This window comes from Thalassophryne amazonica, chromosome 11, assembly GCF_902500255.1.
Source record: "Thalassophryne amazonica chromosome 11, fThaAma1.1, whole genome shotgun sequence".
NCBI lineage: Eukaryota > Metazoa > Chordata > Actinopteri > Batrachoidiformes > Batrachoididae > Thalassophryne > Thalassophryne amazonica.
Genome location: NC_047113.1, coordinates 78,325,296 through 78,342,953, shown reverse-complemented (window position 1 = coordinate 78,342,953; position 17,658 = coordinate 78,325,296). Strand labels below are relative to the sequence as shown.

Genomic DNA, 17,658 nt, shown 5'->3' with positions numbered 1-17,658 from the left:
AATAGTACTAGCAATAATAATTTATAATAATAATAATAATAATAATAAGCATTATTATTACTATTACTAGTAATAATAATATACATCATTATTATTCATTATAATACTAAAAGCATTAGTATTACTATTAGTAATAATATAATTATTATTATACATCATCATTATTATTCATTATAATAATTATAAAGCATCATCATTATTAGAGATGTAATAATAATAATAATAATAATATAATAACAACAACAACAACAGGGCATCACAGTGGCTCAGAAGCTCCCATGACCAGTATGAAATCAAGGATCAAGACGTTGCCCGGTCCGGCGGAGCCGGAGCGTCACCCTGAAGCCAGGCCTGGGGTTGGGGATTGCGTGCGAGCAACTGGTGGTCGGGCCTTAGCCCACGGGGCCTGGCCGGACCCAGCCCAAAAGAGCGACGTGGCCCACCCTCCTGTTGGGTTCACCACCTGCAGAGGGGGCCATGGGGGTCGGGTGCATCAAGGACTGGGTGGTGGTCGAGGGTTGGTGGCCCGGCGGCCCTGTCCGTGCTCACAGCCTCTGGCTGTCAGGATGTGGAATGTCACCTCACTGGGGGGGAAGGAGCCTGAGCTTGTGAGGGAGGTTGAGAGGTACCATATCGTGAGGGTCTGCTGGGAATGATTGGCGGAACCTCTGTCAGCGAGGTCTTCAACTCCCACCTACACGGGAGAGCTTCTCCCAGATACCGGGGGGACGTTGGAGAATGGAGTCCGAGTGGACCATGTTTCTCCACCTCCATGATCGATGCAGGGCCGCTCGTACCCGTGGTCGCAGGGGTCTCTGTACCTGTCACGGTGGCAATCCCCGAACCCGGTGGTGGACGCCGGAAGTAAGGGATGCCGTCAAGCTGAAGAGGGAGTCCTATTTGTCTTTGTTGGCAGGTGGGACTCCGGAGGCAGCTGACAGGTACCGGCAGGCCAAGCGTGCTGCAGCCTGTGCGGTCACAGAGGCAAAAACCCGGGTCTGGGAGGAGTTCGGGGAGGCCAAACCATCTGACGCCTCCGGAGGCAGAAGCAGCTCCCCACCAACACTGTCTACGGTGCGGGTGGGGAGCTGTTGACCCTGCCAGGGGATGTTGTCGGGCGGTGGAAGGAATACTTCGAGGATCTCCTCAATCCCATCCTCACGTCTTCCGAAGAGGAAGCAGAGACGGGGGACTTAGGGGCGGATTCATCCATTACCCATGCGAAGTCACCGAGGTGTTCAGAAAGCTCCTCGGTGGAAAGGCTCCTGTGGTGGATGAAATCTGTCCGGAGTACCTTAAGTCTCTGGATGTTGTGGGACTGTCTTGGTTGACACGTCTCTGCAACATCACGTGGCGGTTGGGGACAATGCCTCTGTATTGGCAGACCGGGGTGGTGGTCCCTCTGTTTAAGAAGGGGGATCAGAGGGTGTGTTCCAACTACAGGGGGAATCACACTCTTCAGCCCCCCCCCCCGTAAGGTCTATTCCAGAGTACTGGAGAGGAGAATTCGACCGATAGTCGAACCTCGGATTCAGGAGGAGCAGTGTGGTTTTCATCCTGGTCGCAGCACACTGGACCAGCTCTACACCCTCCATCGGGTGCTTGAGGGTTCATGGGAGTTCGCCCAACCAGTCCACATGTTTTGTGGATCTGGAGAAGGCGTTTGACCGTGTCCCTCGAGGCGCCCTGTGGGGGGGTGCTCCGGGAGTACGGGGTCCAGGGTCCTTTGCTAAGGGCTATCGGTCCCTGTAGGACTGCAGCAGGCGCTTGGTCCGCATTGCCGGTAGTAAGTCAAGCCTGTTTCCAGTGCACGTTGGCCTCCGCCAGGGCTGCCCTTTGTCACCGGTTCTGTTCATTACCTTTATGGACAGAATTTCTAGGCGCAGTCAGGGTGTAGAGGGGGTCCAGTTTGGGGACCACAGAATCTCGTCTCTGCTGTTTGCAGACGATGTGGTTCTGTTGGCTTCGTCAAATCAGGACCTTCAGTGTGCACTGGAGCGGTTTGCAGCCGAGTGTGAAGTGTCCGGGATGAAAATCAGCACCTCCAAGTCCGAGGCCATGGTTCTCGACCTCTTCAGCTCATTGGAGTGTCCTTACCTCAAGTGGAGGATTTTAAGTATCTCGGAGTCTTGTTCACGAGAAAGGGACGGATGGAACATGAGATTGACAGACGGATCGGTGCAGCGTCTGCAGTGATGCGCTGTCGTGGTGAAGAGAGAGCTGAGCAGGGGGCAAAGCTCTTAATTTACCAATCGTTCTACGTTGCGACCCTCACCTATGGTCATGAGATTTGGCTCATGACCGAAAGAACAAGATCGCGAGTACAAGCGGCCAAGATGAGTTTCCTCCGCAGGGTGGCCGGGCATTCCCTTAGTGATAGGGTGAGGAGCTCAGTCACTCGGGAGGAGCTCGGAGTCGAGCCGCTCCTCCTCCACTTCGAAAGGAGCCAGCTGAGGTGGCTCGGGCATCTTCTTCGGATGCCCCCTGGACGCCTCGCTGGAGAGGTGTTCCGAGCACATCCCATCAGGGGGAGGCCCCGGGGAAGACCCAGGACTCGCTGGAGGGACTACGTCTCACAGCTGGCTTGGGAACGCCTCGGGGTTCCCCCGGAGGAGCTGGGGGAGGTGTGTGTGGATCGGGAGGTCTGGGCGGCTTTGCATGAGCTGCTGCCCCCACGACCCGACCTCGGATGAAGCGGAAGAAAATGGATGGATGGATGGCAGCACAGTGGATTAGTGGTTAGCACTGTTGCCTCACAGCAAGAAGGCCATGGGTTTAATTCCCACCTGTGGTCTTTCTGTGTGGAGTTTGCATGTTCTCCAGACTGGTGTTCTGTCCAGGGATAGATGGATAACAATAATAATAATACTACATTACCAGCAGTTTAAACCTCCATGCCATTTGTAAACAGCTCTCAATCCATATTTAAAGCACTTATAATGGATGGAATCTGGCTAAATTTAAAAGGCCCACTTTAAGTCTGGTAAAGTGTGGGCGCATCCACATCCACCACACCACTGAACCACCTTGGATCCTGGATGGCAACCACCCAGTCCCTTCCAACCTCTCCAAAGTGCCCATCTATTTGCTGCAGTCAGTTGAAATCTGGGCATGCCCTTGACCAGGTGGAAATGTGGGCATGTCCTTGACCTTCTCCAGTCTCTGGGGTCCCCCACACTGAGACACCTGTGTCCTGGATCATGTCCAGAACATTTGCCAGAAAAGATATCAGCACCACCAAACCCTTCTGATCTTTGATATCATGACTCTGTAAGATGTTCACAGGCATCTCAAAGGTAACATGAAGGTCAGACTGATCTGATGGAGTCTTTTCCACTCAAACCTGTTTTTTTCTGCATCTCATGTTCCTTTCTGTCTGAACAGCCAACAGAAAATGAGTCCTGCAATGTTTTGTCACTGATTACTAATGGACAACCTTTGACCTATGATGTCAGTGCAGGCAGTGAGATAAAGAGTGCAGTGACAGCAGCTCAGACGTGAGCTCTGAAACAGTATTTTAAAAAGGCAGCTGACAGAGTCAGGTGGAATTTTAGTCACATGGTGCAGATTAAAGATGAATGGGTGTAGAGTGACTACAATAAGATCGAAGGATCTTTGAAAAGATGCTGCATTAAGACAATCCAAATGTTCCTTAGAAGACGATGGAATGCCAAATAAAGGGGTGAAGACCAAAAAGCCGTCTGGAATACCAGTGGAAGTGTTTTAGAGAATAGGGGTTGTTGTGGGATCTGGATTGAGTAAATCTAGTTGTCTGACCAGTTGTTTTCCTTGGTGGTTGCTATCCAGGACACAAGGCAGTTCTGTGGTGTTGAGGATGCGGTGAAGCTCGGGATCAGTGCACGCTCCCAGATTGGAGTAAAAGACCTTCTGAGCGGAAGGTTTGTTTTTTTAATGCAGGTCTTATTTTGGTAGTTTGGCGAGTTGTGTGGCTGCATCTCCAACTTCATCTGCCCAACCATTGAGCACGTCATAACTAGCAGAGTTAACCAGGTTCAACCCTGACACTGAAATATGCAGGAATTCTAAAGGTTTGTGCCATAAATGAAATGGACTCACAACAGATGGAAACATGACGATTTTAACGAGCTCCCCAAAGGGCTCCACCAGCTTCCTCAGGTACTGCTCATCCACCGAATTAGTGGGAAATTTAATGCAAACCACACTGCGCTTTTCTGAAGAATGCTGGGAAAGAAAACAAGAAAAAAAATTAAAGATGTCTGTTGGGTGATGTGTCTGTGGGAATATAAAACAGTCTGGCTCAGGTTTACCTTTTTAGAGGACTTATTGCTCTGTGAATCTGTTGAAGATAAACATGTATGTTAGGATAAAAGCACCCATTAGAACAGCCTAGACAACAAGACAGTGTGGTGGACTGACTGGTATTCTGTTGGACAGATGCTTCTTTGTCCTTCTGCTGCTCCAGAGCCCTGAAATGACAGAATAGGTTATTACAGAGACACGTGATTCGTCTTCACAGGTCCAATCAGGCCTGAATGTCCAAAACATGATTCTGCCCAGATTTCGGTCTAATAAATCCAACGTCTCTGGACCGTGTGTCAATATGTCCAACAACAGCGCTGATCCAAATTATTCACTGGCTGTCGAAATGCACCAAACAGGAACAGGCCATCCCAATGTCCTTGTATGCAGAGCTACAGAATGACAGAAAAGACTTTGTCTTCTTTCCCACATGCTCCCATCATAATCATCATCCCAAGAAGAAAACGGTGTTTTGATCATTTTCATAATCATAGCATACAGCTCCACATATCAGAATACTTCAAGTTTGATTAAGTCCCTATTTCTGCTGAGTAAATCCCATGAATCTGTCAGTCTGGTTCAGACGGCTGTCCAGGAGACACTTACTGACAGCCTCCACATGGAGGGCAAGACACATACACAGAAATGTTTCTGAGAGAAGGAAACAACATTTTTACATCATGTGTATCAAGAACACGATGTGAGCGTTGCCTGTGGATGAAGTGACTAGGATGGAGACCATCTCTCACCTGGTGACCGTCTCCATGCGGCAGTCCCAGTTGGGAAACCTGGAAGAAAGAGAACGAGCAAGCACTCAACACATATCTGTAACTTTAAACTTGGGCTCTTCTCAAAATAAAGAAATACACAAGCGTGTTGTCCGGGTCGTGTTTATTAAATAGGTCACTGGCATTTTTCAAGGGTAGTAATAAATGAAGCAAAGTTTGTATAATGATTTGGAATGGTGTGTGAGTCTGGAATGTTTTTAGAACCTTGTGGCCCAGTCACACGGCACACGATTCCTGAATGAAGGCAAAAAGTAAAAAAAAGTCACAATTCGTTGAGAAAAGGTGGACGAAAGAGCTTTATCACCAAACAGCCTGTGAAGCAAGAGCGCAAAAGGGACGAAAGAAAAACTTAACAAAACCGAAGCTAACGATCTCAGTGCTTTAAATGAAATGCACCTGGAGCCATTGCTGGGGCAGCGTGTGTCTGCATTTCTGAGTTCAGCGCTGGGATGGAGCTCATAGCGCCTGAGTCCTGGAGAAACTGCAAACAGAAGCTGTGGAGATCTGTGTGCATGTCGGTGGACCACCTGCTCTGGTTCCTCGTCCAGAACAAAAGAAGGATCATTTCCTTCATCTTCAGAATCCACACTGTCTGACAACACGCTGCGCGCTCCATCTTGCTCCAATTAAAAAATAAATAAATAAAACCTCTGGTGTTCCGTGGTCACTGCTGTCACTCGTGAACAAGACCCTGAATTGCTTGAACTCCTTCACTTGGAGCAAGACCATATTCCTGACCTGTCGTAGGTAATACATCAGTTTCCTGCTGAGAACCATGGCCTCAGATTTAGAGGTGCTGATCCTCATCCCAGCCGCTTCACACTCTGCTGTGAACCAATCCAGTGGGTGTTGGAGGTCACAGACTGATGAAGGCAACAGGACCACATCACTGCAAAAAGCAATGATGAGACCTTGAGCCCACCAACCTGGGAACCCCCCCGACTATGTCTTGATAACCTGTCCATGAATATCACAAATGGGATTAGTGACAAGGCACAGCTCTGGCGAAGGCCAACCCCCACCGGAAACGAGGCCGACTTACTGCCAAGCACCCAACACAGCTCCTGCTTTGTGAGTACAGAGATTGGATGGTCCTGAGAAGGGACCCCCCTCACTCCATACTCCTGCAGCACCTCCCACCCGATCATATGCCTTTGAGAAGGCATATGATCGGCATATGATCTTCTCTACAAGAGTCAAGACAGAAGTCAGACTACCAGAGCAAGAATTTTAGCTGAGGAAGCTTCTGCAATTAGTAGCGAAACGTCCTCACGTCAAGCAATCCAGTCCAGTCGAAGATTTAAACTTCTCTACTTCTCCAAGTCCACTAAACACATGTAGACTGGATGGGCATACTCCCAGGCACCCTCCAGGATCCTTGTGAGAGTGAGGAGCTGGTCGGTTGTTCCACGACGAGGATGGAACCCGCATTGTTCTTCAATTTGAGGTTTGACTATCAGCCAAACCCTCCTTACCAGCACACCGAAGTAGACTTTACCAGGGAAGCTGAGTAGTGTGATGCCCCTGTAATTGGCACATACTCTCTGGTCACCCTTTTTTAAATATGGGGACCACCACCCCAGTTTGCCACTCCTTAGGCACTGTCCCAGACCTCAACACAATGTTGAAGAGACGTCTCATCCAAGACAGACCCTTCACACCCAGAGCCTTCAGCGTTTCTGGACGGATCTCAACCCCCGGGGCCTTGCCTCTGTGGAGTTGTTTGACTACCTCAGTGACTTACATCAGGGAAATTGATGAAAATCCTCCATCAGCTTCCAGCTCTGCCCCTAATATAGAAGGCACTCTGGTCTGATGCAAGAGTTCCTCAAAGTGTTCCTTCCAGCACCGGATTACATCCTCAGTTGAGGCCAACAGAGTCCAATCCTTACTGTAGACAGCTTGGATGGTTCCTTGTTTTCCCCTCCTGAGGTGCCTCACAGTCCGCCAGAAGCACCTTTGTGCCGACCAAAAGTCCTTCTCCGTGGTTGTTCCAAACTCCTCCTACACACGCTGCTTTGTCTCCCCTACAGCAGAGGCTGCTACCCTTCGGGCCTGTCAGTACCTTGCCACTGCCTCTGGAGTCCTCAGAGATAACATATCCTAGACAGACTCCACCCAACTTCAGTCGGATGGCTTCCCTGACCACCAGTGTGGACCACGGTGTTCGAGGGTTGCCGCCCCTTGAGGCACCTAAGACCTCTCCAGGAACCATCACCTTATCGTGGTGCAGAGTTTTGTGTGCCGCTATGAACCTGAGAGCTGTGTTGTCTGGAGGCTTTGTGCTCCTGGTAGGGTATCCCATAGCCAACTGGTCTCAGGCGAGAGGCCAGACTAAGAATGGTTCACAAGATACCATGACAAAATGAGGCAGAGGAAATGTGACCCGGCCTGTAGTAAGCCCGGAGCCACCAATCTGGAGCAAGGCCTGGATGGAGGGCCGGTCAGTGAGCGCCTGGTGGCTGGGCTTGCCACAGAGCGCAGTGGGGCACAGTCCGAAAAGGCAATGTGGACCTTCCATCTCCACCCTGTGGGCTCACCACCTGTAGGGGGAACCGCTGTGCGCTGTCCCATGGATGGCAGTGAAAGTCGAGGGCCTTGGTAGACCAGATCCGGGTGGCAGAGGCTAGCTCTGAGGGTGTGGAATGTCACCTTGCTGTGGGGGAATGAGCTGGAGCTTGTGTGGGAGGTGGAGCGATACCAGCTGGATCTGCTGGGCCTCACCTCCACGCACAGTCTCAGCACCAGAACCACTCTCCTTCATGTGGTTGGACCTTATTCTTCTCTGGAGCTGCCCAGGGTGTGAGGCGCTGGGCGAATGTGGGGATACTCACGAGTATCCCCACACTTCTAATTAAAACAAAGGCTCTTCAAACAGCAACTATTTCATTATTAAAAAAAAAAACCTTGTAACATTAAATGAAGGAATCAATCATCATGGTTTTAATTTATAAGCAAAGATAAAAATTGCTAAAGAATCTTTTTTAAACTTATAACTATTTTAATTACAAGTTATTTAATGTAAGAAAAAACATAAGGATTTTCTTGAATAAACTGTATAAATGAGCAGTTCTGATGTTCCTGACACACATCTACACTGTTCTGTATTTGGGCCTGATGCCTTCTTTCTTTTGGCTTTAAAGTAAGGCTGTAACAAAGATAAAAAAAAATAAAAACTATGGCTTTACTTCACACAATTTCGTGCTCAAAATGCAAGCAATAGTGTTTCAGAGTGTTATAAATTTAAAAATCTAGCAGCAGAAGCTGGCTCCGGTCTCCCCTATTTTGTAGCACTTGGCACACGGCTCGCTGTGAGGAGAACTTTAGCAGCTGTAACAGAACTTTCCGCTCAGCGTTCGGTGCGATGCACATTGCAAGAGAACTTTAGTGGCTGTAAGACAACTTTCATTTCAGCACTCGGTGCAATGCATACTGCAGGAGAACTTCAGCAGTTGTAAGATGTTCACAGGCATCTCGATCCTACGTTGTCCTTTGACCTCCACATTAGAAATATTACGAGGACTGCTTTCTTCCACCTGCGAAATATAGCGAAGATTCGTCCCATCCTGTCTATGGCTGATGCTGAGACCCTGATCCATGCGTTTATCTCTTCTAGATTGGACTACTGCAATGTTCTATTTTCTGGTTTACCGCAGTCCAGCATTAGGGGTCTTCAATTGGTTCAAAATGCTGCAGCCAGACTTTTGACACAAAGCAGAAAGTTCGACCACATTACACCCATTTTGGCATCCCTTCACTGGCTTCCTGTCCCAGTGAGATCAGATTTTAAGGTTCTGCTACTAGTCTATAAAATTGCTCACAGACTGACACCTCCCTACTTAGCTGACCTAATTAAACCTTACGTACCGGCCCAGGCTTTGCGTTCTCAGGGTGCAGGACTATTTTGTGTCCCTAGGGTGAATAAGAAGTCTGCGGGTCATAGAGCTTTCTCTTATCGTGTCTCTGTTCTGTGGAATGATCCCCCTGCGCCAATAAAACAGTCAGATTATGTGGAGACTTTCAAGTCCAGACTTAAAATGCACTTATTTTCTCTTTCCTCTGCAGCTTCAACTTCAAATTGGTAGCATACTGGCATAGTATAGTTTTACGCTTTTTACTCTTTTAATTCATTTTTTTAGGAAACGGAGCGTGCCACAGCCTTAATTTTACCTAAATTCTTGGTCTTTTAGTGAAGCTTAGGGCTAGTGGCCGACGATCACCTTTCCTGTTTTTCTTGTTGTTTAATGCTGGCAAATTATACTGTATTTCTTGACTTTCTGATGCCTGATTGTTTTTTTCTCTCTGTTTAAGGTGCAGCTCCACCCAGAGATGGGTGTGGTATTTGTGCTGAAACCCTCCTGTCCTGTGCACCAACAGCATTTCCTGTTATTTGTTTTGTGAACTGTTTTGTAATTTGTGTCTGTAGCATGGCCCAAGCAGAGGGTCACCCCTTTGAGTCTGGTCTGCTTGAGGTTTCTTCCTCAGAGGGAGTTTTTCCTTACCACTGCTGCTCTGGGGGTTAGTAAGGTTAGACCTTACTTGTGTGAACTGCCTTGAGGCAACTCTGTTGTGATTTGGTGCTATATAAACGAAAATAAATTGAAATTGAATTGAAATTAAGAGAACTTTCCCCTCAGCGCTCAGTGCGATGCACATTGCAGGAGAACTTTAGCGACTGTAAGAGAACTTTCCCCTCAGCGCTCTGTGCGATGCACATTGCAGGAGAACTTTTGCACTCGGTGCGATGCACATTGCAGGAGAACTTTAGTGACTGTAAGAGAACTTTCCCCTCAGCGCTCGGTGCGATGCACATTGCAGGAGAACTTTAGCAGCTGTAAGAGAACTTTCCCCTCAGCGCTCAGTGCAATGCACATTGCAGGAGAGCTTTAGTGGCTGTACGAGAACTTTCCCCCCAAGAACTTTTCCCATACATGCAATGATCCACACCAGAGAACCTTTGTGCGCTGTCCCATGGAAAATGCAAATCATGAAGAACAGGAAAAAAAAATCTTCTGTGTGAAACGTGGATGATTTTCTTTTCTTGACCACAGTAACAAACGATAGTCCAGTAGTGACTTTAATCAGCAGAAAAGTGAGTCACGATTGACATCTTTAAATGGGTTTGACCGAGGTTGATGAAAAAAAAAGATAATATCTGTAGGTTGATTTTGGACCTGCTGCGGGTCCAAAATCAGTAATGATCATCATTTTGACGATCATTTCTGATCATCATAAATTATTATTTTCCCATTACACACCCTTGGAAACAGCATAACGGCCCAACTGCAGCGTAATTTTTTTCATGCAGCAGCGTAACAGCCTGTTACGCTGTTATAATGCTGTGAGAACCCTGCATAGATAGAAAAAAAAAAATCTGTAGTTTTTGTCAAAAGCATTTCCTTTCAGACATTAACGGCATGGATGTCACTCCATACATCTGAGATGAACTCAGCTGACTGCTGGAGTCTGCAGGTCTGCAGCCATACAGACTGAATGTCAGCCAGGACGTCTCATTTTGGGGGGGGGACAAATTTTATCAATTGCAGTTTGTTTGTATTACAACGTTTGGAAAGAGGTGTCCTTTGATTTAAATGGTGATTTGCTTTAAAGTTATTAATTCCGAGCAGACTCGACTCAGCGAGCGGCGCAGCGTTTGGATGGATGGAACGAAGGATGAATCTCTTTCTTTCTCCCAATAAGACAGAAGTCCCAGTTAGTCACTTTAATCCGCACAAAAGTGACTCACGATTGACATACTTTAATGGCTTTGAGAGGGGATAAGAAGTGGAGTTGCCGCTTCTGAAGAGGAGAGAAGCAAAAATCCAATAGTTTTAATAGTCGACGTAGTTGTGACTAGTCGATTATTCATGGCAGCCCTAATGGAGTCCTGTATGGGGCTCTGGTGGGGGACTCCATTGTTCTGCTGGGGGACATGGGTACATGTGTGTGTATACGATCCCAATTCCAATGAGATTGGGAGATTGTGTAAAATGTAAATATAAACAGAATACAATGATTTGCAAATCCTCTATAACCTATATTTAACCTAATACACCACAAAGACAACATATTTAATGTTCAAACTGATAAACTTTATTGTTTTGTTTTTTTTGCAAATATTTGCTCATTTTGAAATGGATGCCTGCAACACGTCTCAAAGTTGGGACGGGGCAACAAAAGACTGGGAAAGTTGATGAATGCTCAAAGAACACCTAATTGGAAACAGGTGAGTGTCATGATTGGGTATAAAAGAAGCATCCCCAAAAGGCTCAGCAGTTCACAAGCAAAGATGAGGCGAGGATCACCACTTTGTGAATAACTGCGTGAAGAAATAGTCCAACAGTTTAAGAACAATGTTTGTCAATGTTCAATTTAAGGAATTTAGGGATTCCATCATCTACAGTCCATAATATAATCAGAAGATTCAGAGAATCTGGAAAACTTTCTACACATAAGCTGCAAGGCTGAAAACCAACATTGAATGCCCGTGACCTTCGATCCCTCAGGTGGCACTGCATTAACCGACATCATTGTGTAAAGGATCTTACCGTGTGGGTTCAGGAACACTTCAGAAAACCATTGTTAGTTAACACAGTTCGTCGTTACATCTACAAGTGCAAGCTAAAACTCTACCATGCAAAGCGAAAGCCATACATCAACAACATCCAGAAACGCAGCCGCCTTCTCTGGGCCCAAGCTCATTTGAAATGGACAGATGCAAAGTGGAAAAGTGTGCTGTGGTCTGATGAGTCCACGTTTCAAATTGTTTTTGGAAATCATGGACAACGTGTCCTCCAGACAAAAGAGGAAAAACACCATCCAGACTGTTACCAACATAAAGTTCAAAAGCTAGCATCTGTGATGGTATGAGGGTGTGTTAGTGTCCATGGCATGGGCAACTAACACATCTGTGATGGACTCATCAATGTTAAAAGGTACATCCAGGTTTTGGAGCAACACATGCTGCCATCCAAGCAACGTCTTTTTCAGGGATGTCCCTGCTTATTTCAGCAAGACGATGCCAAGCCACATTCTACAAGTGTTACAACAGCGTGGCTTCGTAGTAAAAGAGTGAGGGTAATAGACTGACCTGCCTGCAGTCCAGACCTGTCGCCCACTGAAAATGTGTTGTGCATTATGAAGCGCAAAATACGACAACGGAGACCCCGGACTGTTGAAGAACTGAAGTTGTACATCAAGCAAGAATGGGAAAGAATTCCACCTACAAAGCTTCAACAATTAGTGTCCTCAGTTCCCAAACGCTTACTGAGTGTTGTTAGAAGGAAAGGTGATGTAACACAGTGGTAAACATACCACTGTCCCAGCTTTTTTGAAACGTGTTACAGGCATCCATTTCAAAATCAGCAAATACTTGCACAAAAACAATAAGGTTTATCAGTTTGAACATTAAATAGCTTGTCTTTGTGGTGTATTCAAATGAATATAGGTTGAAGAGGATTTGCAAATCATTGTATTCTGTTTTTATTGACATTTTACACAACGTCCCAACTTCACTGGAATTGGGCTTGTATATGTGTGAATGTGTGTGTGTATGTAGATATGTACAAGTAAGGTGTGTATTTTCCATCAGCACCTCAACCACGATCAAGACAGCGCAGAAGTGCCTGCATGTCTGGAGGAGCTGAACTGCATCATCAAATTCTGGTGAGTTTTTCCCAATGGAAAACTAAACTCACTCTACATAAGTGTGTCTTTAGCCACTTTCACTCATGTGGAACATGCCAGGGCCATCCGGTGCAAAAGCCCAGTTCAACACTTGTTTGTTATCAGTTAGTTTTTAAGACTTGTGTTGGTAGTAAACTGTGCCCATCCTGGAGAACATAAGCAAGACAATTCTCTTTGTGTCTCTGAAGCACAAGTTGGCAGAATAAGAACAAAATTGAGGATTTTTGACAACTTGTGCCAATTCAACATGCAGATCCACCTTGGATTTGCTGTGGCGACCCCAAGTGCAAACAAGGGAGCAGCCGAAGGGACTTACTTTACATCAAATCATCAATAAACAGAGATATACCCTGCACTGAAATATGATATACAACAACCCCTGGCAAAAATTATGGAATCACCGGCCTCGCAGGATGTTCATTCAGTTGTTTAATTTTGTAGAAAAAAAAAGCAGATCACAGACATGACACAAAACTAAAGTCATTTCAAATGGCAACTTTCTGGCTTTAAGAAACACTATAAGAAATCAGGAAAAAAAATTGTGGCAGTCAGTAACGGTTACTTTTTTAGACCAAGCAGAGGGAAAAAAATATTGACTCACTCAATTCTGAGGAAAAAAATTATGGAATCATGAAAAACAAAAGAACGCTCCAACACATCACTAGTATTTTGTTGCACCACCTCTAACAGCTTGCAGTCTCTGAGGCATGGACTTAATGAGTGACAAACAGTACTCTTCATCAATCTGGCTCCAACTTTCTCTGATTGCTGTTGCCAGATCAGCTTTGCAGGTTGGAGCCTTGTCATGGACCATTTTCTTCAACTTCCACCAAAGATTTTCAACTGGATTAAGTTCCGGACTATTTGCAGGCCACGACATTGACCCTATGTGTCTTTTTGCAAGGAATGTTTTCAGTTTTTGCTCTATGACAAGATGCATTACCATCTTGAAAAATGACTTCATCATCCCCAAACATCCTTCCAATTGATGGGATAAGAAAAGTGTCCAAAATATCAACGTAAACTTGTGCATTTATTGATGATGTAATGACAGCCATCTCCCCAGTGCCTTTACCTGACATGCAGCCCCATATCATCAATGACTGTGGAAATTTACATGTTCTCTTCAGGCAGTCATCTTTATAAATCTCATTGGAACGGCACCAAACAAAAGCTCCAGCATCATCACCTTGCCCAATGCAGATTCGAGATTCATCACTGAATATGACTTTCATCCAGTCATCCACAGTCCACGATTGCTTTTCCTTAGCCCATTGTAACCTTGTTTTTTTCTGTTTAGGTGTTAATGATGGCTTTTGTTAAGCTTTTCTGTATGTAAATCCTATTTCCTTTAGGCGGTTTCTTACAGTTCGGTCACAGACGTTGATTCCAGTTTCCTCCCATTCTTTCCTCATTTGTTATGTTGTGCATTTTCAATTTTTGAGACATATTGCTTTAAGTTTTCTGTCTTGACACTTTGATGTCTTCCTTGGTCTACCAGTATGTTTGCCTTTAACAACCTTCCCATGTTGTTTGTATTTGGTCCAGAGTTTAGACACAGCTGACTGTGAACAACCAACATCTTTTGCAACATTGCGTGATGATTTACCCTCTTTTAAGAGTTTGATAATCCTCTCCTTTGTTTCAATTGACATCTCTCATGTTGGAGCCATGATTCATGTCAGTCGACTTGGTGCAACAGCTCTCCAAGGTGTGATCACTCGTTTTTAGATGCAGACTAACGAGCAGATCTGATTTGATGCAGGTGTTAGTTTTGGGGATGAAAATTTACAAGGTGATTCCATAATTTATTCCTCAGAATTGAGTGATTCCATATAATTCCAAATATGCCAATCATGAGTCACTTTTGCGTGGATTAAAGTCACTAACTGGGACTCCTGTCTTTTTGGGAGTAAGAAACGAGAATCGTCCTCCGTTCCGTTGCTCCAAACGCTGCGCCACTCTCTGCTGAGTCGAGTCCACTCTGAATTTATAACTTTGAAGCGAATCGCCGCTTTAAATAAAATGATACCTCTTTCCAAACGCTGTAATACAGACAACAAACTACAATCGACTATAACGTTTTTTTCCTCCCAAAATGAGACGTCCTACATTCTTTATGAATTACATCCTGACGTGCAGCACAGTGCTGCAAGAGCTCTGCTCAGATGTATGGAAAGACGATCATGTCAATAATGCCTGAAAGGAAAGGCTTTTCACAAAAACTACAGATTTTGTTTATTTCTATTTATGTCCAGAGATCAAGGATACACCATGTAGAGAGTATTATGTTCAGAGTTTAAAGATCCAGTGACCAATTTCATATTTATTTACTTTAAGACTCAATAAAATGATGTTGACATAGAAAACCTGTAAAGCCTACTTTTAGTACACAGAAAATTCACAAGAGGTACTGATAAGGGAATCGATAAGGAATCAGATCAATAGGCAGAATAGATAATGGTATCGATAGATAAAATCTCATCAATACCCATCCCTAATGACAACATGCATACATTGGTTGGTTGTTGTACTATTTATCGTTACTTATAATAAAGCTCATGTTTAAGCTGTAAAACATCAAGACATCAATTACATTTCTTGGTCATAAGGCTTTGATCAGGAAATTTTTTATGTATATCAGCAGAGAAATTAAGATTGTAAATTTTATAGTCCCCAATATCAGTATTCTATCTGCCTCCAAAGAATCCATATCGGTCGTGCTCTAGTGAGAATTCCTGGGTCCTACGTTGTGCTTCCTGATACTGTCTGTAGCATTGCTCACAGTGGAGAACAAAATGTGAGAACACATGCAACTGTTTGCATATGACCATCAAGACAGTGTCAACATTGTGTGATATGATTAGTAACATGGCAGAAACAGCACGCTAACAACTTACCGCTGCAGCAGGGTGAGTTGTCCATCAGCATGGTTTGCACCGTTGATGTGTTTGAGCCAACCCTGAATGACAAGAAGAAGAAGAATGACACAAACCCTGAACTCATGAATGACAGGAATCATGTCTGTGGCATCCATTGCTGCTGCCGCCGCCCTACCTTCCCTCCTACCCACCTATCTAAGGAAAGTCTCTCTCTATGGCAAAATTCAATTCGAGAAATAAAACTGGAGGTACTTACCATCTCTGACAGCACAGTGATATCACACAGACAGCACGTGTACGGGTACACCTCTGGAGTTGTTCCATGGAAGTCGAGTGCCTGTTTTTTCGAGGGTATTTTGGCGGCTCCAATGGGCTGGCTGCTGCCACCGTGGCTTTGGCGCTTGCGGGAAGAAGCTTCCAACTGCTGAGTTTTCGGCCGGTAGTTGTCTAGAAGCAGCGCTGGATTATTGTCGTGTGACTCAGAATGAGAGAAAAGGGAAGAGTGACCCCTCCCTCCCAGAGAGCGCTGACCACCCCCCGGGATATATCCAAAGGAGCTTGAGTCTTCTTCCTTGTCCATACCATACTCAGGACGCCGCACCTGGTGGTTGTATTCCACCATGTAGGAACTCGATGGCGGTGATACTACTGGGTCTGCCCTGGAGGAAGGCGTGTAGATGGCTGAAGTGGTGCATCTGGGATTCTCCCAGCGGTCCTGCCAGCGGTCATCCCGCTCAGATACAAGGGGCCCAGACATCATTCCAGGAGGATCCACTGGTAAATTCATCACTGGGCTTCGGAGACGATCCCAGTCATCACTGGGAGGGCTGGGAGGCCGTCGGGCTAAGCTGGCAGGAAAAGGGGCAGGGGTTCCTGGAGCGATGGGTTGGCGTGGTTTACTCGTCACCCTCTTTCCTTTGATCTCTCTAAGAACATGTGGAAGGGACTCCACTGTGAGGACGTCTTCTGGAAGCTCAGCTAACACAGAAAGGTCACTTGGCTCTAGACCGCAGCTGCTGAGTATATTGAGGCCACTGTCGGCTGACCACTGCTCTCTGGAAGAAGACAACGATGAGGAATGAGACGGCGGGAACGACGATGACAACAAACGAGCTGGCGGCTCCTCGTGCTGGATGCAAAAGTCATGGTCTGGTGTAGCATGGCGGTGATCTGCAGAGCTGTAAGGTCCCAGGTCAGCGCGGCGAGCTCCAAGCGACATGAGAGGCGGTGGTTGTCTTCTAAACGGGTAGTTGTGAGACATGTTGGAAGGCAGCTGTGGAGAGATGCACCGGGAATGTGCCGGGAAGAGAGGAGATGTAAAAACGGACTTAAAGAAATGACGGTTGCTGGGTTCATCCTTAAGACCTGGTTCATGATTACGATAAGTACAATTCAGATTTTGGGTATAACCGCAGCCACAGCTGGCTCTGTGCCGGTGCTATTAAGGCCAGTTTACATTGTGGGAAACTGCAAACACCTCAACCAACCACAAGTCACACAAAGAAGACAAGTGGGCGTGAAGCTTCTTTCACCAGTGTCTGATGATTTGGCAGTGTGAAAAAAAAAAAAAAAAAAAAAAAATGGCAACACATTTCACTGAGAGACTGGCAGAGGTGAGAAAGTATCGGACTTTCTGCTTCTACCATTTCTGGGTGAGTTTCAGGTCAGCTTCAGCCCACAACACAGACAGGGTGCAGCTCGCGAATATCCAGACACGCGCAGTCAGCTTCCAAGCCAATTACATCCACGCAAATCATGAACCAGATTTAAGACAAAAGGATTTCAACTGAGAGAATTCTTCCTCTGCAGAACAAAGAGGATGTGTGGACGTCACAGAAATAATCCAAACATGATGCAGAAATATAATGAAGTGAAAACACAAAGAACTAGCAAGAACCACAATGCACCTACCAACCTCCTATTTTAAGTGTGTCATCTTTCACCAAAATGCTGATTTAATTACAAGAGTCAGGTGAAAAATGAATAGGTCTACTGCTGGTGCTACAGGGAGGAAAGTTAAA

The 17,658-nt window shown here is 45.8% G+C and overlaps 1 protein-coding gene across 1 annotated transcript in view; it reads right to left on the bottom strand.

Moving 5' to 3' along the window:
* matr3l1.1 (matrin 3-like 1.1) overlaps positions 1 to 17,658 on the bottom strand; it is a 63,308-nt gene that overhangs the window by 33,078 nt on the left and 12,572 nt on the right. The window contains exons 2-7 of the mRNA XM_034182248.1: positions 15,894 to 16,910; positions 15,656 to 15,717; positions 5,031 to 5,069; positions 4,399 to 4,448; positions 4,290 to 4,318; positions 4,078 to 4,203 (exon numbers count right to left, since the gene is read on the bottom strand). Of these exons, the coding sequence (XP_034038139.1) occupies positions 4,078 to 4,203; positions 4,290 to 4,318; positions 4,399 to 4,448; positions 5,031 to 5,069; positions 15,656 to 15,717; positions 15,894 to 16,898 (1,311 nt within the window). The 5' untranslated portion in view covers positions 16,899 to 16,910. The remainder of the gene's footprint in view (positions 1 to 4,077; positions 4,204 to 4,289; positions 4,319 to 4,398; positions 4,449 to 5,030; positions 5,070 to 15,655; positions 15,718 to 15,893; positions 16,911 to 17,658) is intronic.